Source organism: Botryllus schlosseri, chromosome 8, assembly GCF_051294905.1.
Source record: "Botryllus schlosseri isolate E-star chromosome 8, Bs_hap1, whole genome shotgun sequence".
Taxonomy (NCBI): Eukaryota; Metazoa; Chordata; class Ascidiacea; order Stolidobranchia; family Styelidae; genus Botryllus; species Botryllus schlosseri.
Window position 1 is genome coordinate 13,158,229 of NC_137243.1, and position 24,509 is coordinate 13,182,737.

Consider the following 24,509-nt stretch of genomic DNA (forward strand, 5'->3'; position numbering starts at 1 on the left):
CGGAAATGAATATCCATGAAAACTCGAAAGCTTGGGGAGTTTGGATGTGTTCTGCTATTCCTAACTGCAGTACATGTTATTAGCATGTTGATGACCTCTTGGTAGCCAATTTGCATGCATTTTCTCCAACTGTTTGCCAACTTTGTGTTATATAACACCATAACTAGGGACAACCTGACAGAAAGTTCATGAAACGTGCAAGCTTGATGAACACTGACAAAGTTACATATGAACTGCGGTATAAATTAGAATTAGCAACAGAAATTGATCTTTGCCATTATATTTTAACAATGATACATATTTTTGCATCAATCCGCATGCGACAAGAGCATTCGAATCGTGTGTAATAATACCAAAGAGTATACCTAGAGGTAGTGGTCGCTGGCCAAAAATGAAGTAGTTCTACTATAATGGAGTATTCTAGGTTTAGCGTACTTGCACTACTTAAGCTGTTATATTTAAAGATTAGTTTAATATCTACTTTTACCACATTGAATTTTGCATCGTAGAAAGTAATTTCAGGATGTATTTGAATCATTTTTTGAGTGAGATTGTATCTCGATAACTGAATATATTTTAGATAATTGCACCAATTTGTTATGCCATTAGTCAATTCGCCTTTGCCGCAAAGATGCGCCATGCAATTTTAAAAGTACTTAACTGCTAAAATAATGCAGATTGGCGACCAAATCTACCTTCAAAACTAATACTCGAGTACTTTTCGTACCTTCGATTTCTACTTCCATTCGACATATCTTGGAAATCACTACTTTTTCACTAGTAATAGAGCAGAAATTCACAGTGATACTTCTACATAAAGGAGTACCAAACCTGACTATTTTGACCCCCTCTGAGTCTAAATTTCTACAACACGCTTTACCTTATCAGGTTGCCAAATTACATGTATGGACAATTGATACGTCGTTCTTTTGAAAATGCGAGTAAGCTGATCGGATATTACATGCATGAAAGAGGAATTTACCAGTGTATGGCTCTCTTTCAACTTTGACCGGATCAAAAGTCTCCTTTCTCTTCAGTATCTTGTTGTACACGTAGGGAGAAAACGGTTTTCTATCAGATCATAGAATATCTCGCAAATCAAGTGTTATTCTCAAATTCGATTTTAGCAAACCTCGGAATGAACTTGCCATCGCCGGCGGCGACATTGAATCTTCCCTCTTCGTAAACAATCTTTCCACGGCTGATTGTACATACAGTCACACCGTGACACACCATTCCCTCGAAGATATTGAAGTCGACTGCCTGGTGGTGCGTCTTGGCTGATATGGTTCTGAAAATTTACAAATCAAACCATTAGTCAGAACCACCACCATTTCCAGATGTGGTCAGTGCTTTTTCAGCGTGGTCAAGTATGTGTTAGCGACCTGCACAATTTTGTTTTTAGATCAATACAAATTGCCCCTGCGACTGTAAAGTATGAGTTTTCCGTCATTTAAGCCAAGTTCCTTGACTTACTCCTAAGTAAATACTAATTCAATGCAGCCTATTCCCCATTTACTATTGCACAAGTCATCCACTGGGTTCTTTCTTTCGTTTTTAGATAACACTATATAAATAGTAAGTACGAGTGTATCTACTGCGTATAATCTCCAGGTTTCTGGTTTGACGTGAAGATCTAAGGATCATATCGCTGGCACCCTTCTGTACCATTATACAGTCATTTACACAAATACTTTTGTGTATGTGTTTTTGTTTTGAGGTATTTTTTACATACTTAATCTATTTTGTTATTAATGTACCCTTCAGTTTTGAAAACTACTTTTGTGTGAAATTTCCATCACATCTGGACAGAACTGAATAGTGAATATTATTCTTAAAATTTCACTTTTCCGTGGTATTATTAGTAGTTTGGCATTCGTCCCGACAACGCGCCCTCCTCGACGAAACCCGAACTGCTGGAGTAAATTTTTCTTTTTACTTTCACTCGAAGTAATTTTACATGTCTAGGAAAATGACACTTCTACTTCTAATTGAGTAGAAATTTACATGATTACCTCTACTTACATGATTACCTCTCCACACCTGTGTGAGAGGCATCAAAGTGGTCTGTCTGGACTTGGAGAACTTCCTCGATAGTTATGAAATTTTGTCAAATAAAAAGTCATTGACCGAAAAGGGATTTTATGCTGTGACCGCCGACTATATCCGGAACAGCAAACACTTTTGTATTCGATCAAACCACAATAACTAAAATCACTCTGCCTTCGTTATCGCATATAAATTGTAGTGGGAGTCGTGGTCTGTGATGATTGCAGTCAATCCTGTTGCCCCGGACACATGGCAACTTTTCAAAATTACCAAATAGTTTCGGTCTGTAATGGAGATGAAGCACCCCATATTTCAACTCAATAACTTCATCTAATAACGGTGATGACCCAACAATGCTACTTTTACGTGTAGAACCATTTGGGTAACATCACCATCTGGTTACTCGTACCTTGTGGCTTCGGGATCCCACACCACAATGTCCGCGTCAGATCCGACAGCTATGACTCCTTTGCGTGGATAGAGGTTGAAGACTTTGGCGGCATTTGTGCTTGTCGCAGCGACAAAGCGATTTTCATCCATTTTGCCGGTTGCCACACCTTTCTGTGAAAATATTTCATCGTCGCACACTTGGTCGTATTGCTATTTCTTGCAATATTGAAACGTGCACTCTTGGTTAGAAGACGCTGTGCTGGTGAATTTTAATACATAGTTTTAGTAATTGCGCTTCTGCAGGCTATTGAATTTGAATTGTATGTTTTCTCATATTTACCAGTGTTGGGATGACTAAGAGTTATGAATTGACTTGAGTCACCTTGGACAAATGACTTGACTTCACTCAGCGTCTCAAAATGTCGATTGACAAATTTACAAGTCAATTTCAAGTCATCAAGTAATCGGTGTCGACTATAAATCGCTGTATCTTGTGTACGTTCGGATTGTTCGCGATTCAGCCCAACTGTTTCATCACCAACTACATGATCGGAGCTTACATCTTATGTTGTTGTACTGTTAGTATATTAATCAAATAGCAATGTATCTCTGTCCCTTAGACTGCTCAGTGCTGACACTGCACAGTACTCACCTTTACCAGCCACCTTGCATGATTTAAATCGAGCAATTGTAGTCTATGCATTTATATTACTCATCAACAAGGGCAAGGTCTACTTTGATCTCACCTATGTGTAGATGGGGAATGTATTCACTGTGTTGCATCAACTTCAAACTTCTCGAGGTTGCGCATTCGATCATCTATTGGAGCTGATAACTACAGACTGGATCTGAAGCTATAGTGCTACTCGCGTATTTTATTAGCAGTTCGACCTATGCGTGAGCGATAGAACGCCTTTTTGAATGTACATTTAACTTTATATTCGTTATTTGATTCAGCATAAATGCCGAATCAATCTGTGTTTAAAACAGCTAACAAATTGCAATGACTTTGAATCATTCCTCATACTTCCAAAATTCAATTTGACTTGAATTGTGACTTTAGTCGTCTTCGAAATTCGATCGACTTGACTTGAGTCAAAATGTGCAACGACTCGGGATGACTCAAAGATAGTGACTTGATCCCAACACAAATATTTACAGGCCACATAAAATTTCGAGTTCAACGCCTGTATTAACGAATTCGAGCGTTTAAAATATCAGACTCATGGTATGTGGGCATGCGAAGTTATGGAGAAACACCATCTGTGTTGATGTAGGAATGAAACTAACATGTTTCACCTTCGCAAAAGTTCAAAGGCCAAAACCAATCCCAGTTTACGGTTACGCTAATGGAATGCATAGTGCATCAATTTGTCTCCAATGCTACTTTCACAAGAATCCCAAGAAAGCTTCACGCCTATAAATAATTGAGTAAACCAAAAAAATTCGGAAACACAATCCATATGCGAGGATAAAATTGCATTACCTCCCAGATAACGGACATTCTATCCTCCACACCGTTAACTCCATTGGGAATTCGGGTGAAGTCATCTTTTCCAAGAGCTTTCTGATTTGCATTGAACGTGCAATTGTCTGTGCCAGTACATTCCAAATCACCACTGAGACAAAATTACACGCATGAGATATGGCGATACCGCAACGAACAAGCGCATCGTGCAATTTACTTGGCCAAGAGACCCATCAGATATCCCGGTGTGGTTGGGTCTTCGCGTAGCGGAGGGCCCATCACGTGACCTGCGGCGTGCCGCCAGCACTTGTGCCAATGATTGGTGCCATCTGTACCAAGGCACGCGGCGATTGGCTCTCCGAAGACAATTTTACCTGAAATCAAACCTCAATTCGTATCAAAATCGTACTGACAATGGTCAGGCCAGCATAGGCTACCTTCCTTTCTCGATTTTGAAATCACATCTGCAGAAGACTTGCTCATGACGTGAACTACGTACAGTGGGCAGTTGACCTGTAGAAGGTGTCATTGCGTAATATTTGGCAATTGGTTGGCGATCAGCCAATAGCCGGTGGTGTTTATATTGAGGTAGATCCTCAGTATCAATCAAAATATTGGCCGACAGTGGAATATCGGCTCATTTCAGCAAAAACAACTTTCTCAGGTAGCTTTTATCAAAGTAAGTTGGCTGGCTTAGAAGTTAAACTTTTGGAGGCTTCTAGGAAATAGCATATACAATTCAATAATATATTCAATGCATATTGAAAAAACCCGAATATACTATTCAACTATATATTTTTGCACCATCAAGAAGCTCTTCAAACTTCATATATTTTCAATATTTTGATCATTAAGTCTGCATGAGTCGTTTTGTCACTAAAATCACCACCATATCATAGTTTCATATCACGGTGCAGTTTCAGAATCTATTTTGTAATAATTAGTAAAATGAACAGGATATTGTGTCAATCTTTCATAGAAATATTGATTAAACACATGAAATGAAGTTATCATGTATCGCTTTATCACTATAATACGCACTCCGGTAAATTGAAAATGGTCATCCCATAGACGTTGGTAACGATTCTATAGAGTACAGCAGGCTGACAATCTACCAACCCGATTGGCAATCATGATCGCTCTCTGCACACTTTCGGTCTCCACATCCTCTGGTCTGCACAATGAGTGACCTTCTGGTCCAGTAATGCCCAAATTCAGCATTCGTTTCGACTCCTGAAAAAATAAATAACACGACCATCTCCATTAGTACAGTTTGAACATTTTCTAGTTTGAATTTTCTCAACTGTTATAGTGTTATAGTTATGATGAAGACGGAAAGAGTTGTGAGTGGTATTTTCAAAGAAAACAATGCAAAACTTCCTCTATAGCCCAACGAACTCAACTCCTCGAGTTAAATCAGAATGTCATTACAAATGATCAACTAATGGACATATATTTGAGCGTAATTATGAACAAAACAAGCCTGATATCTTGAATTATTATCATTAACGCAAGACTAGAATAAACACACATAGGCAATGCTATGAGTTGCATTAATTTGACATTGCACAATAGCAGAAGAAATCTAATCATGACAGCTCTTCAGTCTTCATAATTGTTCATCAACTCCCACTTTCCATAATTCTAGTTTGTTATCTCCCCAAAATTGCGATACAATGAAAAGATAGGAGTGAAAATGAGTTGAAGTCACTCGAATCAAATCCTGCTTTGGCCTTGGTAATCAAAAATAGCATAATAAATCAGAATTCAGTTGAAATGATTATACATAGGCTACTGGTATACCAGTATATATTTCAATGAACAGTTCGTCATTACAGATCTACAGTAGTTAAACATTGCTACAGTTTCATCAAACTCACATGAGCAATCACATCTCCATTCTCACAGTGACTTTGTGCCAGGCCTCCGATATTCCTGCAGTTTTGAAAGACCTCGTAAAGATCACAGTCACGAAGCATGAACACGTCTTTGTAAGCCATAAACACTTTGAACGAGTTCACTCCGTGCTCTCTCGTTAGGGTCTCCATCTCTTGTTTAACCTGCAACACAGAAATATTCCAGGCATCAGTACCATTTTCAATTTAGACGCGGCATTCTGAGGAATTTCAAAATGAGCAATATTATGCTGGCTTCAGTGCACTATTTTGCTGTATATGCCTATTGTGAAAATAATATTTTCCCAATACCTACTGTAATAGAATTAATACTGGATACTCAAAGGTAATTAGAGTTGATTAGATCAAGATTCCAGAGCCTGGTAGCACAGTAGAAGACCAACAAAAATTTTCAAGACTAGCAGCATCATTGCAGTCTTTTCTACACCGTACGTACCTGCTCGCTCCACCAAGTGACACCAACATGGAAAGAATAGTCACAGCAGACCTTAGGATCTGCCCAACCTCTCCATTTATGGTAAGCTTCGATCAAAGATACATTCTTTTGATCCAACACAAAATCAAGGATCATGGTAGTTCCGCCGGCGAGAGCAGCTTTTGTCCCAGTGTAGAAATCATCAATGGCCTACATCAAAATCGATACATATACATTAGGGCTGTTCAAAAATAACCTTTTTTCCTGAATCTTGTTGGTTACGTGATTAAATTGTTAGGTTGCCTTAAAAAACGACGCACACCAAATTTGAATTCATTCCAACCAACATTCGCGGATTTCGTAGAGTTTGAAAATTTTTAATTTGCCCAAAAACGCAAAAAAATTTTCTTTTTAAATTTTTCTGCCAACCCCATAAAATTGTTGGGCTGTCTTTAAAAACTATGCAAAACAAATTTGACTCAATTCCAAGCCGTAGAAGCGGAGTCACGTAACCAACAAGATTCAGGAAAAAAGGTTATTTTTGAACAGCCCTAATATACATATACAATTACACATAAGTAGTCTGACCCTTCTAGCATTAAACACAGGTGCACACCTGCGATTGAGCAAATATCAAATGTTTTATTCCAAAACAAACTAAATTACACCGATGTGACTATTTACAATACTACATCCAAACCACTACCGGTATCACATATATACACAAACAGTGGACGAAACTTATTCCCATTGGTGAGCAGCTGAGCGTGCTTGACATATGAGAAAATAGGTCACAATCCCAATCAACTGATTATAGGACTATTGAGATTGTTGACGAAGTAAATGGGAAGGTTGTTGAGGGACTAGAATTGCAAGACGTGGAAACATATCGACTATACGCAGTCAACATTGCCGACCTAACACAAGTTTTATTGCAACATAAAGGGGGATATTGAATGAAATAAAAACAGAAGTTTCATTAGATACTTATAGTTTCATAGGTAGTTAATCGATAAATACTATAACAATGGTAGAGCACATAACATCACCTGAGTTCCCATGAATGGCAATTGCATATGAGTATGAGTGTCGATTCCACCAGGCATGACAAGCTTTCCAGATGCATCGTAAACTCTCGCGCCGCCAGGGATTGCTAGGTCTTTTCCTACCTACACAATAATTACAATTGGCACCATTATTTCCACTAAACGCAGACATTATGATTATGAAATATTCGTACCTGTTTGATTATTCCATCTTCAATGTAAACATCTCCAACGAAAGATTGATCAGCATTCACGATTTTTCCGCCTTTCACCAAGAGTCGAGATTGAGAAGATCCGCCAGACATGATATCAGTAGGACATTGAAATACTAAAACACTATATTGACAAAAATTTTGCACATATACTTAAATGCTAACGCTCAAGAACCACACAGCATTTGGAAGTAGTTTGCATTACATTTCAAGCTATAGTTAATTCAATTGTTCTTATTCTTCTGAAAATCTGTCTGCTACTCATTGACATTTATCTTTTAATGGTTTAGCGCTTCACTTGATGATGCATGTTGTGTGAGAACCTTTGAATATCGAAATGATGTGTGATGAATATGTTACTCTAGTTTTCCTTGGAGAGTATTTAGCCGAAATACGGTAACTAACTGCACGAATAATGCGTTGCTAGTTTATCCGCCTTTACCGCTAATCCTACGACTGCAACGGACTGCACTGCATGCTGCAAGATTGCCGACTTGGGTTGCAGCAGGGTGTAGGACTGTAGGTCCACTTGCAATCGCAGCAGGTGCCCAAATCGTCACTACTCACTGACGTCAGCAGTCAGCATGAAAACTCCCTCCGGTTTATATAGCTCAGTGCTCCGGTTCCATCTACCGTTGCGGTACTCACTTGTCAGGAAAAACGGCATATAGACCACTGAGCTATATAAACAGCTACATAAACATATAGACAGAGAAAGGGAAATGGACCTCGGCAAGTGTCCATCGATTAGTTATTTTCTTATCACCGGTCGTTTAATTTCATCATTTTACAAGTATAGAAAGATTAGACGAGATGAAATGTAAAGCCGGAGAGAGAGCAAGAGATAATGTTGCAGAACTCAGTGACATATATTATAGATTACTAACCTACGGTGGGTTAGTAATCTATAGATATATCAACAGAGCATAAGAAGAATCGCATCAACAGTTATCAAGGAATTGATGCCCGAAGTTTTATGTTATTTTTTATTGGTCAGTGGTCACAGAACGAGATACAAATCATAATGCCATGGAATGGGGATCATCATCATCATTGGTTTATTAGCAATTTTATCAGTTCAATACACCACAAAAAATGCGATACAATGAAAATTAAGACAGGAAGATGTCGAAGCGACAAGGAGTAGTCTATGGAATCTGACACCCACCTTGGCCTAGGCGATGTAAAGAGGAGGCATGCACACTGAATGAAGGTAAAGAAGATAGTATAGAAAAAGAATGCGACAAGAAATAGGGCGGCATGTCATGGGAAGCGAGATCGATAGGTCAGTCGTGGTCCGGTAATCTTGAAGATGGACTGTATTTATTTAGTAGTAATTGCTTGTATTTCGACTTGAATGTGGACATGCTCGTCGACTGTCGGATGGCCGGCGGGATACTGTTCCACACATCAGGTCCGGCATATTTGATGGAGCGATGATCTTTTCGGTCGATCATATGATATTTGGGATATGCAGCAAAAGGTGAGAAGGTCATAGTCAGTTGTCTAAGTGGCTTTGGTCAATAATGAGTCGTGGTTTTACCGATGTTTACCTGAGTTGTTGTGGTGGTTGGACGGCATATGTCAAAGTATCGCTGTGCAGTGTGCACTCACAGTGTGCACTCCAGCAATCATATTGCTGCGTTGAATTTTAACACTCTTTTTCAAATGTAGGCCCTCTATTTTCGTTAATGAAACTGTCTGTCTATCTGTCGGTGTAATAAGTTTGGCATCTTTTAAAAGTACATTGATTCGTTGAATGAACGAGTCTCTGACGCATGTGGCAGTGTGACACGCATTCTTCCACCATAGGAATTTACAACGTTGTAAATTGCTATGCTTCCACACTCTCGATGAGTACTGAAACTCTCAATGGTACACAGCTATTTTCTCCTTGTATCAGTTCGAGCTAGTCAAATGACTATGGTCAAATCATAAGCTCATATTCTGTCGTGTTAGTTTTGTGAGAAATTGCACCAAAGAAAAAATTCATCATCGAATACGCGTTTCCGTGCGAATTTTACGATTTCTTCAACAAGCGGGGTCGATGACGAAATTAAGCCCATAATACTTGTTTATTTCGAAATAATAGAATAATCGATTATGGTACTTGTCTTTCATGCTTTGTCATCTTCGCGAGTCATTCAGGCAGGTTCAAATCGCTACGGACCGCGTATCGGGCTTTGTTTCGTTTCATCAGAAGCAGCAGTGCGTTATTATTTCAGAATGCTATAGCTTATTTGGTAAGAGAAGTCAGGCATGAGCTGTTGTAAAACTCATATGCCGAACATGAGCGACATTTTACCGTACTTGATAGGTTATCGATGGATTAATCAGCGAGTGTTCATCTGCGTTACGCCATCTGTTTTAGTGTATCCACATTTCGTAGGTTTAACTTGCGCAGTGATCTGATGATGTAATGTGCGATGGTTTGACAAACCATCGCTGGTCAGTGGCTGATCTATATAAGTCAGTTGAAGAGCTCTCTTCCTTTTTGTTCTTTATAGATAAAACTTGGAATGCCTGGGGTTCAGTCAGGCTTGTCGGAGTTTGCTTTCTCGCTCACCTGACTGTGAGTGGCGTAGACGCCGCCCAAGGCAGTTTGTATACGAAGTATAGATGCGTTGTTGTATACGAACGTAAATGTGCTGTTAGAACTGCTGTAGGGCGATGGTAATTTCTTCCCGGATCTTCATAAGCATATCGCACTTCACGAATTTGTCGATGATGTTCGAATGGAACAGCAAAATCGGATTTATGTTGCCAGAAAATGTGAAAGTAAGATATCATACGGTCGTTACAGTGTGATACTTTACAGACATGTCACCAGATGAAAGAGGTGAAGTTTATGGCTTACAAACAGAGCAAGGAGATTGTTTGTCCGACTACAGTCGTATCCTGGACAGTTTGTTATTGGCAGTCATAAGTTGAGTAGCAAAATCTCTGCGGTGTTTTTCACATCGTATATGTATCGTGGTTCGCGAGTTATATATAAGTTCTTACCAGTTTGCGGTAACTTCTAGCTTATATTGGAGGCACGGAGATAGGAAGGACATCGCTGCGATCACGGCCAGTGCCCATGCCCAAGTAAACTCGTCTGTGTATTGTACTAAGCCGCTTATTCAGCCTCTTAGCTTTCTGATACCATTTTACAGCTCGTGAAATTAATTAGATCATCGGGACTGGACAGCAGTAGGTGATTAAACTTGGCACTTTTGTTTCTTTTCTTTACCGTGTTACAAAGCTTTCCAGCCGCGATTGCCCTATCGATTAGGATTACTGGGTGAAACCTGCCGTTGATCACCATAAATCCGATTATCATCACTAATGAAGTTGAGATTCTAAATGTGACTCTTAATCCTCGCATCGTGATATCTGCTCTCGGCGATCTAGGTTACTCCAGTTTCTTGATACTTCTAAGTACGTAAATCTGTTGTTCGTTGTTAGTTGGCTACGTCCGTTCATCTTTGTTGAAATATGTTATTATGGTGTGGTTCACGTGTCGCGTTTTCTATACGACCGATGAATACGTACGTCTATGTCTCAGTATGATGTTTTGAACAGGTTTTATCTATGCGTTACTGTGCCTATGGTCGAAGCGTATTACGTGCTCCCAATATATCATATATACCATGAGTACCAGTACAGCCAGTCAAGAAACCAGCGGGGACGAGTCAACAATATCACCCGAGACCACAGCCCCTAATGATGGACTAACTCAAGAACAAATCATCATTATAGCGGCCGTTTGCGGCGGCGTGGTATTAATAATTTTAATTGCGTTATTGGCGTTTTGCTGCGTAAGGAAAGTCAAGAAGAAACGGGCCTTGGAAGGAAAATACAGCCCAGCAGACAATGAGAAGACAGGCGGCGTGCGAATGGACGACATGATGACGGTTATGCAACCTCCTCTGCCAGAGAGACTTATTTGATGAATGCGCAATTGCACATCGTTTATTCGAGAGTTATAGTTCTATCGCCAGGCAGCGCAAAACCACCAAATGTGTTCAACAAAAGTACGGGGCCCCACCCCTCTCCAAAGCTCGGCCACCCTTTCTGATAACTATGCATTGTCGTTTACGTGCACATCTGCCCAAAGTACGAGACACTTGCTTCGCGTAAGCTCTGTAATCCCACGGTTTTACGACTCAACACGCCTCACTTCAACATTGTGAGTGCTTAATTACTGGCATATCGATACATTGTGACTCTCCTCTGAATGTAATCACGACGATGCAATTTTGTTGTTCGAAGAAATGTTTTATAATTATGCGTTACCATAATACTTGCCTCAATCAATCGCTTTTAATAACAGGTGCTTTATCGCCGGGTACGTGGTAGCCACCTGTAGGTGCCTATGTGAGCAATCTATGAAGCACCGGGTGCATTACGTCGCTTTGAGGTTCACCTACGATATTGTGCGAATCCCATAGTGTCTTGCGGATTTGCGCGCATCCTTGCTGGATTGAATTTTCTCAACTGATTATGGAAAAATCCCTAACTTATTGCTTTTCCGTGCTTATTTCCCATGGCTATTTTCAATCGTATTAGGAATTTATTGTTTATATTTTAATTTTATGTTGCTATTCAAGCCTTGTTTATTTGCTGTTTTTTTACATATATTTTATCGAGTACATTACTTCATTGCAACCGATGTGCCATGTGCGTTGAAAGCGAAGGGTCCAGGTTATGATTGTCGCTTAGTGTACAACAATCATGGAGCTATTCCAATGTCCCTGGCGTACTTGTTGCTGTAGCAATTTCGTTTTTACTGGTCTATTGCTAGTATGCTCTCAGTGGTTTTGGCGAAAACGGTCTTTAGCCATGTGGATTCTACCTGTTTCGCATAGCGGCCTATTTTACGATGCAACCGACTCAATTCCCCGGCTGTTGATTTCCACGGCGCTGTACTCTTAACCGTTTCGGATAATTCGACCGATTGATTCACTAAATATGTTCCGACGTATTTCCGGATTCAATATTGTTGCATGTAATCGACGGACGAATATCGATTTACGGTCTGTGACTTTGTCTGATCTTCGCTCATCTCTTCCTCTTCGGTGCTTTTTGCACTTCCTTCTCGGCTTTGCGACGTCGCGATTTTAACGATCGATCTGAATGTATACGCATAATTGAGTTAATGGTACAAATCACAACACCGCCGTTATGTATACTGCGACCAGTTCTATTCATTAGTCTTATAAAAGTCGACAGTGAGCCTTGGATGGTGTCGGCCTGGTGTATAAAATGACCCGAGTTGTCGAAACAGCATTAGTACTAAAACAACAGTATATTAATTATAGTTGTTTGACACGGCGTACCTTTTTTCTCGAGACGACATGACTTATTTGGATCTTGCGAACTCTGATCGTCAATTGTGTATGGAAAGTGATAACGAATGGTGGCATACACCGGTCGGTCATATTTCTTCACGGATAAGAACTTTTAACAAGCTACCAAGTGTCCGATTAGGTGGAGATATGATTCTAGTGGGTACTGTCGTCCTCTTCACCAGATCTCATACAATGGGCTTATCTTATGTTGTGGCGCTCTATGTATAAAGTGGATTTTACGATCCGGGTCCAATGTTGATCGATAAAATCGAATCCGGAGCCCGTTTCTCTCTTCACCGTTGCATTTCGGATATATACAAATAATCTGCTCACGGGTGACCTGCCCATATGTCGTCGACGTTTTCCATTAAACCTCGACCAACGACCACGCATTGAACTCTGCTATTGATGATTCTTCGAAATTGTGGTACAGTGCAGAAACCAACCGAGTCAAAGTTCACACAAAACATCGAAGTCAACCAACAGAAAGCAACTTTCGTGCACTAGGAATCAGAGTTGGATCAATTACAATAATTCAGTTCAATTACTTCCTTGCATGTTTCAATTACATTACAATTACTCAATGCTAAAAATATCAAATTACAATTACTGGTAAACATGTAATTAAATACAATTACAATTACTGTTAAACATGTAATTGACTCGGTAGAGAGGTGTTCTTTGACGACAGTAGCGACGTAATTTGCAACAATCTTAAGCTATTCATGTTTCATACATGATACGTAGAATACCCTTTATTTAAAAAAAACTCGACCGTATTCGAACTATTCCTAATCACGAGTACTGAAAACTACAAACACAGAAAAATGTTTCAAGCGACTGTCAACAACCAAAAGTTTGAGCGACTAACAGCGAATAGGCTACAGGACAGTTAATGAAATGCAATCAAACGATTAGGCTACTCAGAGCTGAGTGAGGATAATGAAATGTAATTGGTAAGGCGTCAGCGATAAGGATGATACCGATAAAGGTGTGTACAATTAAAATAAATGCAAAAGGAAAGAAACTCCTGATAACTACGAATTACAGCATGTTGGTTCGCATTTACATTTTCACTTGCTCGGAAACTATGCTAGATTGCATTTGATGAAACATTAGGGTGCGAAAAGCTTCTGGCCCCAGTAAATTTGGCCAAGATTGGGATAACATCTCTAGAAATGCGTGATCAAGTTTGATAAAGCCTTAATGGTTGGAAACTTGAATTTCTTTTTGCAATTGTTGCAGCAAGCCATCGGTACTGGTCAGAGATTTAAAAAAAACTCTGACTGTGGCGTAGGAAATGGTTCCGCACAGGTTCCAGAAGAGTTTATTGGCTGTTCAACTGTTCATCCATTTTTGAAATATTAAGATTTAGTTTAGCCCACTGGTTCTTTAACTTTTTTAGGCACGCCCCTCTTTATGACAGTGAAATACTTCGTGCCCCCCTTATCGTCTTATCACACAATGAAACTATAGCAATCCTTGCAGATAGTTTAGATCAGGGGTGTCAAACATACGGGCCGCATCCGGCCCGCCAGACTATTTCATCCGGCCCGCGAAGCAATTCTTAGTAGATTGAAAAAATTCTTATATTTTCCAGCACATTTGCAACAAATGTTGAAATATTTTGCAGGAAATACTTCCGTGCTCATAAGCCCCATTATAACCCCCACAAAGACGCTTTGGTTTCAGCCTAGTTACCACTAGTAAGCAGTCTGTGAAATCGTCATCCAATATAAAGAAGGCAAAAACTGCAGACTAAGTTCAGAGTTTTATACAAATATGGAACAAAAAGAAGTTGTTCACAGAAGCGAAAACGCCAATGCGGAGCCGTTATATGCAGTTTACGTTGAAAATATATTAGTTGCAGAAATTTATGATTGCTCGCAGTGCTCGCAGTGGATGTCGTTTCCGAGCCAATAAATCCCCAGCATGCGAGAATCTGGACCAAATTCCAAAGGTCGCTTTCCAATTAAATTGCATTCCTCACAACGCGTATAAGCAGGGCTAACACCAGATTACGATATGGCAACTTACATCGTCGTTAACGCCACTGTTTTAGCAGTTTTTAATTATATTCAACTAGACCAGTGGTTCTTGACCTTGCCTCCAGCGCCCCCCAGGGGGCGCTGGCGATTTTGAAAGGGGGCGGAAACGCTCAGGGGGCGATATGGGGGGCGCTGGGCTCAGGGGGGCGGCATGGGGGGCGCTGGAGAAAAATGGCTTCGCAGTAGATGATGTGGTGGTAGGACATATCCTTAATGAGTATTCAGAGAAAATGAACACTGAAAACTTCGTTATATATAGCCTACAAAAGACCTATAGGCAGGGTTGCCATACCGTCCTTATTTCTAAGATTTGTCCTTATTTTGAAGGTCCACGTCTTAGAAAACTCATCTGTCCTTATTTCTAAGAAATGTCCTTATTTTCGACTTGCGTCCTTATTTTGTCTTATTTTCAACCACTACAGAACTTCGATCGTTTTCCTCTGGTATCTGTGTTGCATAATATTCTAAAATTATGCTTTTGCGTCGAGATTCTATGACATCATAAATGAAAGGAACTCCCGTGACGTCCACAATATAAGATTTGACTTCGAAGTGGTGAAGCTAGGGCAGTGATATAGCACTAGCAGTTTCGTCTGTACCAAGCTACCGCAGCGGACGTCATTTTAGCAGTAAACAGCAGTACCAGGTTGCTGCTGTTTAGTCTACAGTAGAATAAGCTGTGAGGAAGGCAACATTTACTGCGCAGTAAAAAAAGGCGCAGTGCAGCCGACACTTGGGTTAAAAAGTAGTAAAGCCATAAATCATTGATAAATTTATTTGTATTTTGTGATACAATTGTTGATATACTATGTTCCTTCCAATTCTCTACTAGTTGCTGACGATTACCCCTGACGAGTGTCAGCCGAAAATATTCGGGTATATTTCAATATGAATATAGCCTACTATTCAATTATGATAACTTTATCTAAATTATATTGCACATATAGTTTTAAGGCTAAATCTGATTAGTTAAAATGAGCAGGCGCAAAAACATTTTTCGTGACGATTATATGAGAGAGAATTCAAAAGCGAGTGTTTCGCACATTGCAATATCTGCAATTGTGACATTAACCTGGAGGCCATAGGAAAGACCACTAATTCAACTCACATTGATATCCAAAACACAAAAAGTGTGTCATAATGATTAATTCGAGCCAGTTGAGGAATAATTTTTTCACAAGTCGTTCAGCACCAACGATCACAGATTACAAGGCAGCTGCTGGTGATGGTCTGGGCATTCCATAACACCAGCAATCATTCCTCACCAACGATTGCACATTGCTATGGTTCAAAGCAATATTCCCCGATTCCAACATCGCAAAGAAGTTTCCTTCGGTCAGGACCAAGACTACACGCATTGTTACTGGAGTTCTTGCTCCATACGCTCAAAAATGATTTTGTCTAAACTTGGTGCACGGCCTTTTCTCATCTTGGTTGACGCCTCTAATCACAACGAGGTGAAGAAGTTTGGTGTATCACTCTATGGTGGCCCAAGACCAACGTTTTTTGAGTTGGGGAGGGGGCTGACGAAGTGCTGTTTCGGCGCTGCGTAAAGGTAAATCTAGACCTGAGCTGTCGTGAGATCCATGAAGCACTTTCAAATAACAAAGAGTTGCTGGAGCATATTGTTTCTGGCGAAAAGTATGGAATGCCTTATGCCACGGCTCGTATAATTACAAAGTATGCACAAAAACGCTTTTTGATGCTAATCTAATTTTCGACTGTCCTTATTTTTGGGTCCATGTCGATGGCAACCCTGCCTATAGGTTTAATTGTCCATGGGCGCCTAAATGACTGGCACCGAATATTCCTGTGTTGGCAATCTGAACCCCAGAAGACGAATTCCATCCGGCAGGGAAAAATTATATGCCAGTGAAAAAATACCAATTTGAAATCGTGTTCGTCTTTTAGTTTAGTACGATTGGGCGACAGGGATATCTGAAACTAGATATTCTTGTTGGGCGATATCCCTGTTGGGCGATTCTATATTTTTGATATAGCAGACAGGAGGTCACGAAATAACATCATGCAACGAAGTCGTACCAACGGGTTCGCCCGCCCGAATATGTTTAATTATTAGTTACGGGCCCTACAGTTTCCAAGACACCTCACATTGTTCGCTCCACGTTTTGATGAGTCTGCGCACACGTAATAATCTCACTGCGCAGACCCTTGGACAACAGTGCGTAAGGACTGAAAAAGGGTCAAAACTTCGGGTTAGTTGTGCGCAACGTAGATTTTCTGTGCACAGATACCATGTCAGCACTGCGCACGTGAGCAGCTTAGACGGAACATTGCACCTCACTCAGCAGTCAGCTCTACCGGTAAATCTGGTAACGTGATCAGAGAGGACAAGAAATTAATATAGCAATATGTATGCAATTCCCGATCTTACTGACCGATTTTATCATGAATTATCGAAAGTTTTCGCACTTCGCACTGGCTCGCTAAACAGTACAGCTGATTTCGTGGCAAAACGAACAACGTGATGGGGGCGGTCGGCTTATCACCCTATGGGAGCCCAAGACCCAAGTTTTTTCGGGGGGCCTGACGAAGTGCCGTTTCGTTCCTGCCAACGGGTATACGCCCGAAGATGTATAATTATTATTGAGGGGTCCTACCTTTTCAATCACACATCACTCAGCTCTACCGGTAAATTTGTTTACGTGAGCAGAGAGAGGATAAAATTTGATATCAATATACATGCAATTCCCGATCATATCTACCAATTCAATCAGGAATTATTGAAATTTTTCGCGCTTCGCGCGTCTAGGCGGGAATACCTGGCTCAGTAAATGGACACCCAATGTAGATGACTAGTATCAGCAAATAGTGGATAGCCGAAAAGGGGTCTGGGGGCGAAGCCCCCCGGAAGTTTGGTTTATCACCCGATGGAGGGGGGGCTAAGACCAACGTTTTTTGGGGGGGACTGACGAAGTGCTGTTACGGCCCTGGTAACGAATTAATTGTACCTACGGGCACGCCCGAATATGTTTAAATATTAATTACGTGCCCTCCATCTTCCCATACAACAGCTCAATCAGCGCTACTGGTAAATCTGATTACGTGGGCTGAGAGGATAAAAAGTTTATAGCGACTTATATATGTAATTACCACCTATTCATTCATGCATTATATAGGGCGACCATGCCACACAAACTTTGCTGACCATCGAAATCACGCTACGGGGTTCTTGGGGGCGAAGCCCTCGGAAGTTTGGTTTATCACGCTATGGGTGCGCAAGGCAATGAATTTTAGGGGGGATGACGAAGTGCTGTTACGGCCCTCCCTCTTACTCATTGTCTTTATTACATTCCTTACAATATGCGGTTGGCGGGCGCTGGAGCACGATAATTTTTGAAAGGGGGCGCTGGAGGAAAAAAGGTTAAGAACCACTGAACTAGACAATCATCGTATTTTTGCCTATTCCATTGTTGCGACTTGTTAGCCTACTTATAAAAAACCATGAACATATATTAGCTATGTATGCTTTCAAGTGAAAAACAAGAGCACGAGGCAATATTTTGGAATCAGTCGACTGTTCCGGCCCGCAAGCGATTTGAAGGGTTGAATCCGACCCGCGACGTAATTTGAGTTTGACACCCCTGGTTTAGATGGTATGGAAGGTTACGAGAGTTCTCCAATATGAAATTCGGACTAGAGCAATAACTATGAAATGGAGGTGAATCGCGACAAGCGCGAAAAAAATTTTCAGTTTACAGGAGCTTCGCGCCCCCCTTCAGATGCCTTCACGCCGCCCCCAAGGGAGGCACGTCCCCCAGTTTGAGAACAACTGAGATCTACTAGTTTAGCCTATATTGTAATTCACAAAGTTTTCTGTTGCTACTTAAGTATGGGAAACAGTTTAGCATGGCTGAATTATCTAGTTATAACGCGGCACGCATAGAACACCGATGTAAATAGGCTAACTATTACAGGTGGCAGGCGACTGTGTACTAAGGCCTTGCGGGTTGCGGCCCCTCGTCGTCATCCTGGTCCGTACCGGATTTTCACTGGTGTGACGAATAAATGATTGATTGATTATTTTATGTTGTGATTGTCAGGTTTCCATAACAATGTAATTGAAATTGTAATTTGGCAAATTTTTTATCAAATTACAATTACAAATACAATTCACAAAATAGAAATGCTTCAATTACAATTACATGAAAAATTGTAATAATTACATTCAGCTCAATTACAAATTACAATTGATCCAACTCTGCTAGGAATATTGTCCAGATTCGGCACTCAGAAATGTAATGAATCTAAATCCAATCCTTCAAAAGAAAAGTGTCGGATTCATGTCCTGTTAACATCCAAAGTCCTCACCATGTACGTCTCTAGTATAAACACGATTTAGAAGTGAACAGCAGACACCTCTTAACCATTTACCCACCTGTTAACTAGACTTGGGGTGGGAGAAGAATAATCCTTTGACAGTTCAGACGCCATCGCGCGTATATTCTCATCATCGTAAGGGTTCTTCGGGGTTGGCGTCGACGCTGTATGATGATATATTAGAATAGTAAGCTCGATAGAAAATGGTTTTGCACAATTACCTCACTGAGTTCGCTAATAAATGACAAAAATTGTTCCCATAGTGCGTATATTACCTTGGCTATTCATCGTGGAATTGCTTTGAACTTTCGCCCGCATCGCTCTCCTGTCTATCATGTCTTGCTTCATTCGTGCTTCCCAATGAAACGCCGCCATGTTATATTGTAGGGACTTACTTCCTATGGTAGAATCGTTTATACCCACTAAGCAAATAGTCATAAATTGTAGCCTACCTCAATACTAAACTGACATTCGTGAACTTGTTGGATTTCCTTTCCTATGTTTCGTAACAATCAATTCTTTTCACTCTGTCGCGGTTATTTATTTACATTTGGTAAGTTGACGTTCGATGTCGTTTAGCATTGATTCGTTAGAAATTCTGCTGAATATTTAGCGGTAAACGAGCAGAGAAGCTTCTACTGGCAGTCGATATCGTTATTTGGATCTGGTAGTTAAACAATTTCACAATTGGAATTAGAGTTATCCAATTTAGCCACGATGTTCAACATATTAAAAGCCATATATGCAAGCATTCGTATATTTATATGTTTATTGATTCAAAACACCACAGGATTCCGATAAAATGAAAAGATTGGAAGCATGCGAAACGACGTGGAGTCGTCTTTCAACCAGACAGTCACCTTGGCCCGAAGCTTCATGTAAATAAGAGACATGTAGGACAGGCGACCTAAAGAAAAAGGGCATCCACGTGACAATCGTTATGTCGGATTATGGTCCGATAATCTGGAGTGCTGACTGCATCATTTAGTGGCGTATGTGCATATAGATCTCTTTATAACGCATATATACAGTTGTTTCTCTTCTAATATAATGAAATTCCTGTTTCATGTAATATTTTGATACAAATATTAATCGAATATCTCGAAATTGTCACGGTTATATCGGATTGGAATTACATTATGAGCAGGACCGTAACTCCCGCACCCCAAACCCGAGGGGGGTTGAAGGGGGACCCGAAATTACTTCGTGAATGAGCCTGACAGTTTTTTTTTTTAAATTTACGACACTTTATTAAAAAATTATTGTTGCCAAATATCTGGATTATTTGGTACCCTTCCCCAAGAAAAAATACGCATGATTCATAGAAATGGGCATTTCGGCGTCTGCCATTACTACGTCACGACGCACCAATATGGAGATTTAGGCCATATGTAACAAGCGACTCCGAAAAGTGTGCCAGAACGATCGGCAGAGAGAAAGCCTTGGTCGAAAAGGACTGTTCTTATGCTGACCGAAAACTTTGATATATATACAGAATAAATGTTTAATTGTCCATATATAGATGCCTGAATGGCTGCATGGGGCCAAATGTTCCTGTCCTGGCAATCTGAACCCCAAACGACAAATGCCAACCGCAGAGAAAAATTATTTGCCAGAAATACCATTTTGAAATCGTGTGCGTCTTCTTTAGTTAAATACGTTTGGGCGATTTCAATATCATTTTCATATCACAGACAGGAGATCACGAAATAACATGATATAACGAAGTCATTTTACCAATGTGAGAGAGAGAGAGAGAGTCTTTATTTTCATCCAACCAAAATACATAACAAACGGCAGTGATGGTGGTATAGAAAATATGCATGCACAATATTCGGTATTAGATAGGAATGATCGATAAGACCGTGAAGGTCATCTAGTCTGATCACACCAGCATCAAACAGGTACACTTGACTCTGAACAGTATGGCTGTAAAAAATGTTTAGTTAAAAAAGGAAAATAGAATAAAAACTAAACGATGGTTGCAAATGATCAATGAAGCAATGTTTGGGCGAGGTAGGGCAACAGTGTTAGTAGTATAGCGACAGGAGGTGATCAAGTAGGTCTTTTTTGGATCTATTATAAGGTAATTCACGGATATGTGGTGGTAATGCATTCCAGATGATAGGTCCCGAGTAGTCGATAGATCTCTTAGTTAGGTTGCTATTGGGTGGGGGTAAGTAGATATTTTCCTTTGACGAGGATCTCGTGTGATGGGAATAATGGACATTTTTCGCAGGTATGAAAAAGTCATCAAACACAGGAGGCAGACTATTGGAAAAATATTTGTGAACAAGTTTTGATACTTCGAAGCGATATAGTTCATCAACTCGCAAAATTCGATGCTTACGGTAGTAAGGCGATAAATTGGTACATGAAGGTACAGATGAGATCAGCCGGGTCCGCCCGAATATGTTTATTTTATTTACGGAGCCCTGCATTTTCCAGGACAACACCTCATCTAGCTCTACTGGTAATTTGCGTGATTCTCTGATGACGTGATCCGATAGAGTATAATACAATTATAGCATAATATATATACAATATACCCTATTCAATAATAAATTTGGTTTTTCACCCTATGGGTTTGGTTTATCACCCTATGGGGGACCCAAGACCAACGTTTTTGTGAGGGCTAACGAAGCGCTGTTTCAGCCCTGATTATGAGTAGGCCTGCCTTGAATTTCTGCTGGTCGGTTTCAAGAAGATTCAGTTTCAATGAAGATTTCAAGCGATAATCAGCATTGCTGTGATGTTATACCGTTGCTGCGATGTTATATCGTCATGCAAAACATTGCACCCAGATATATGATGATAATTTGGTTTATATATAGTCATTTGATCGCCGGATATGACAATCGGAAGAAACAGAAGTCTCAATTAGTTTTAAACCGTGGTCGGATCAGGGTAAGCATAATGCATGACTTATATTGCGGTCTCTATAGACATGATGACATCAAAATCGCAAGAATTTGAATGCGGGAAGTGGGCCATTATGATTCCGAGAAAGTTCAATGACCTCATTTTTTCTGGCCCTGGCCCTTGGGTGAAAGCTATATTTCGCGTTATTGCGTCCTCGAATATATGCCGTGTGTAGAGTTTGACGAGGCTTCATATGATTACTAACCTATGTGCAAAAACGCCCTATCACGGGAAATCTATAACCCTTCAACTGTAACTGTAAGATGCTCTTTTTGATTGATGTTTCTATCACCATCAATCATCATTAATTTATTAAAATTTTGATCAAAATCAATACACTACAAGATTAACATAAACATTGTTGGGTTATATTTTTCATCTGAACAAGTCACACACAAAGGCACAATGCGATAAGACACAATGCGATGTCATGAACAGATAGGAGGATGTCGAACGACACGCATCAGTAGCGATCCTTTACTCTAACATCCACCTCGGCCTAGAGTGCCCGATGTCACAGTTCGTTTTTTTTTCGATGTTGATCTTTTTTTTGAAGCCGCGGCCCTTTCTACTAGTCCTTTCCACTCCTTGTGAGTGCTTTTTTTCGTCGGGTTTTTACTGGGATTTTTTGTCGCCGTAAGAAAAGCAGCGGCGGGGGAAGAGAAGCCCAGATAAACCTTCGACGGGAATCGAACCCGATCCGTCAGATTGGTGGGCGCTTATCGTAACCACTACACTACACTATCTCCCCCGATATAATGAAAAGAGAGGACGGTGCCGAAACGACTTCGAGGAGTTTTTTTTAATCAGACAACCACTTTGGCCTACAACATGTAAATAAGAAGCATGCGTAGTATTTTTAGATGGTACTACGAACTCGTTCTGTAGACACAGACTTGGTTGGCGTATTTTGATAAAAGTCGACTCCGATGCACCCAAATGAAAAAGTGCTGTGAACGGCCTTTCCCGACAACACGAAATCTGTCGTCTCGATAATTTGTCGCGCAAACAGAATTATCTACCAAATGTTTGCCAATGGCAGAATTTATGGCCTTTGACTGTTCTGAATCAAGTTTCAGGGGATGAGTCAAGGGTGAGCCTCTTTCACCGAGCGTGATTCGCGTGTTCTAATAAACCGACATGTACTTGTACAGCACATGTTGTTTTATGCGGTCCTGCAAATGTTGTTTCGTTTCTCCTACGTAGCCACAATCACAGTGGCCCTTATATTCATAAATGAGTAATTTATTCTATAGCTCAGTAGGCATAGCTGGCCCTAGCGCATGGGGCTACACCACTGAGCTATATAAACTACACCCGTGACGATCCACTCCGACTGGGCAAATTTGGCAAGTCCGGATGAAACCGACTAATTATACTTTAACTGGAAGCAGATATGAAACGATTCCTCTCCGTATCGTTACAACAAATTATTATATAATTATTTTGACGTAAATTAGCTTCTTATTGCAGATTTAATCCTATCGAATTTACGTCGCTGAATTTTTTATACGGTCACACTAGAAAACGTTTTAGATTGTTATGGTATCTAGAGTTGTCAATGAATCACGCAGAATAAATATTTTATCCCAATAATAGACGCAAATTTTTTATTCTAAAGTCGCCTACGTATTACAACTAGACAGAAATCGATAACCGGTTACACTAACTCCGGCTCGGCTAACCTTACTGTAGATTAGAACAAAGTGACTTTGGATTAGAAGTGCTCCTTTCCTTTGTACTTGTCTGGCAGTCGAATACGTCAGCATGACGTCACTAACGGTCCGTCAGAGGCGAGGCAGGCAACAACGGGAACTAAATGAGAGCGTCTGTTAGCTTTCGAGCAGAGATGCCACTCCTGGGTTTTTCCACCCAGATCTGGGTTTTTTGAGCATCACCTAGGTTTCTGGGTTTTTATCCTTAAAATCTGGGTTTTTTTCAACATCCAGCTCGCCAGGTCAGTTTTACGCTCGAAAATTAAATATTAGATTAGTATGGTCGCAATATCGTAAACTGCACGCACTTCAGTTCGCCATAGTCGATGGATTTTGCTGTTATTGTAACGACAGAGTGTTGAGAATCTATTTCACTACTAAAATGAGAGTCTTCCGCTTGATGCGATGGAGCTTCATTGAATGGTAACTTCCAGATCGCAGAAAGTCATCTTCATATAGGACGATAGCCAGTAGCGAACTCGGCACTTGGTGAACTTATTAAACAATTCGGCATGTATCGATAAATATTATGTAAATGTATGGTATACACAAGCACATGAACAGACCAGGTGATGATCCGACTAATATAATCCTATTGTTATCTGAGTATATTTATAGTTCCAACAGGGACACTCAGAGAGAGAGAGAGAGAGA

At 40.3% G+C, this 24,509-nt stretch overlaps 2 protein-coding genes across 2 annotated transcripts in view; both read right to left on the reverse strand.

Annotated features, from left to right (window-relative positions):
* The window catches only part of LOC145444867 (dihydropyrimidinase-like), a 177,442-nt gene that overhangs the window by 1,945 nt on the left and 150,988 nt on the right, over window positions 1–24,509 (reverse strand). Inside the window, exons 2-12 of the mRNA XM_080322910.1 lie at window positions 7,479–7,620; window positions 7,288–7,407; window positions 6,260–6,448; window positions 5,788–5,967; window positions 5,027–5,140; window positions 4,345–4,420; window positions 4,125–4,281; window positions 3,926–4,058; window positions 2,459–2,610; window positions 1,133–1,291; window positions 983–1,071 (exon numbers count right to left, since the gene is read on the reverse strand). Of these exons, the coding sequence (XP_080179036.1) occupies window positions 983–1,071; window positions 1,133–1,291; window positions 2,459–2,610; window positions 3,926–4,058; window positions 4,125–4,281; window positions 4,345–4,420; window positions 5,027–5,140; window positions 5,788–5,967; window positions 6,260–6,448; window positions 7,288–7,407; window positions 7,479–7,589 (1,480 nt within the window). The 5' untranslated portion in view covers window positions 7,590–7,620. The remainder of the gene's footprint in view (window positions 1–982; window positions 1,072–1,132; window positions 1,292–2,458; window positions 2,611–3,925; window positions 4,059–4,124; window positions 4,282–4,344; window positions 4,421–5,026; window positions 5,141–5,787; window positions 5,968–6,259; window positions 6,449–7,287; window positions 7,408–7,478; window positions 7,621–24,509) is intronic.
* Window positions 12,436–19,688, reverse strand: LOC145444842 (uncharacterized). Its single transcript, XM_080322870.1, has 3 exons — window positions 19,494–19,688; window positions 19,277–19,382; window positions 12,436–12,610 (listed from the first exon to the last, which is right to left on the reverse strand). The coding sequence occupies exons 1-3, from the start codon at window positions 19,654–19,656 to the stop codon at window positions 12,472–12,474; spliced, it is 408 nt and encodes a 135-aa protein (XP_080178996.1). The 5' UTR covers window positions 19,657–19,688; the 3' UTR covers window positions 12,436–12,471.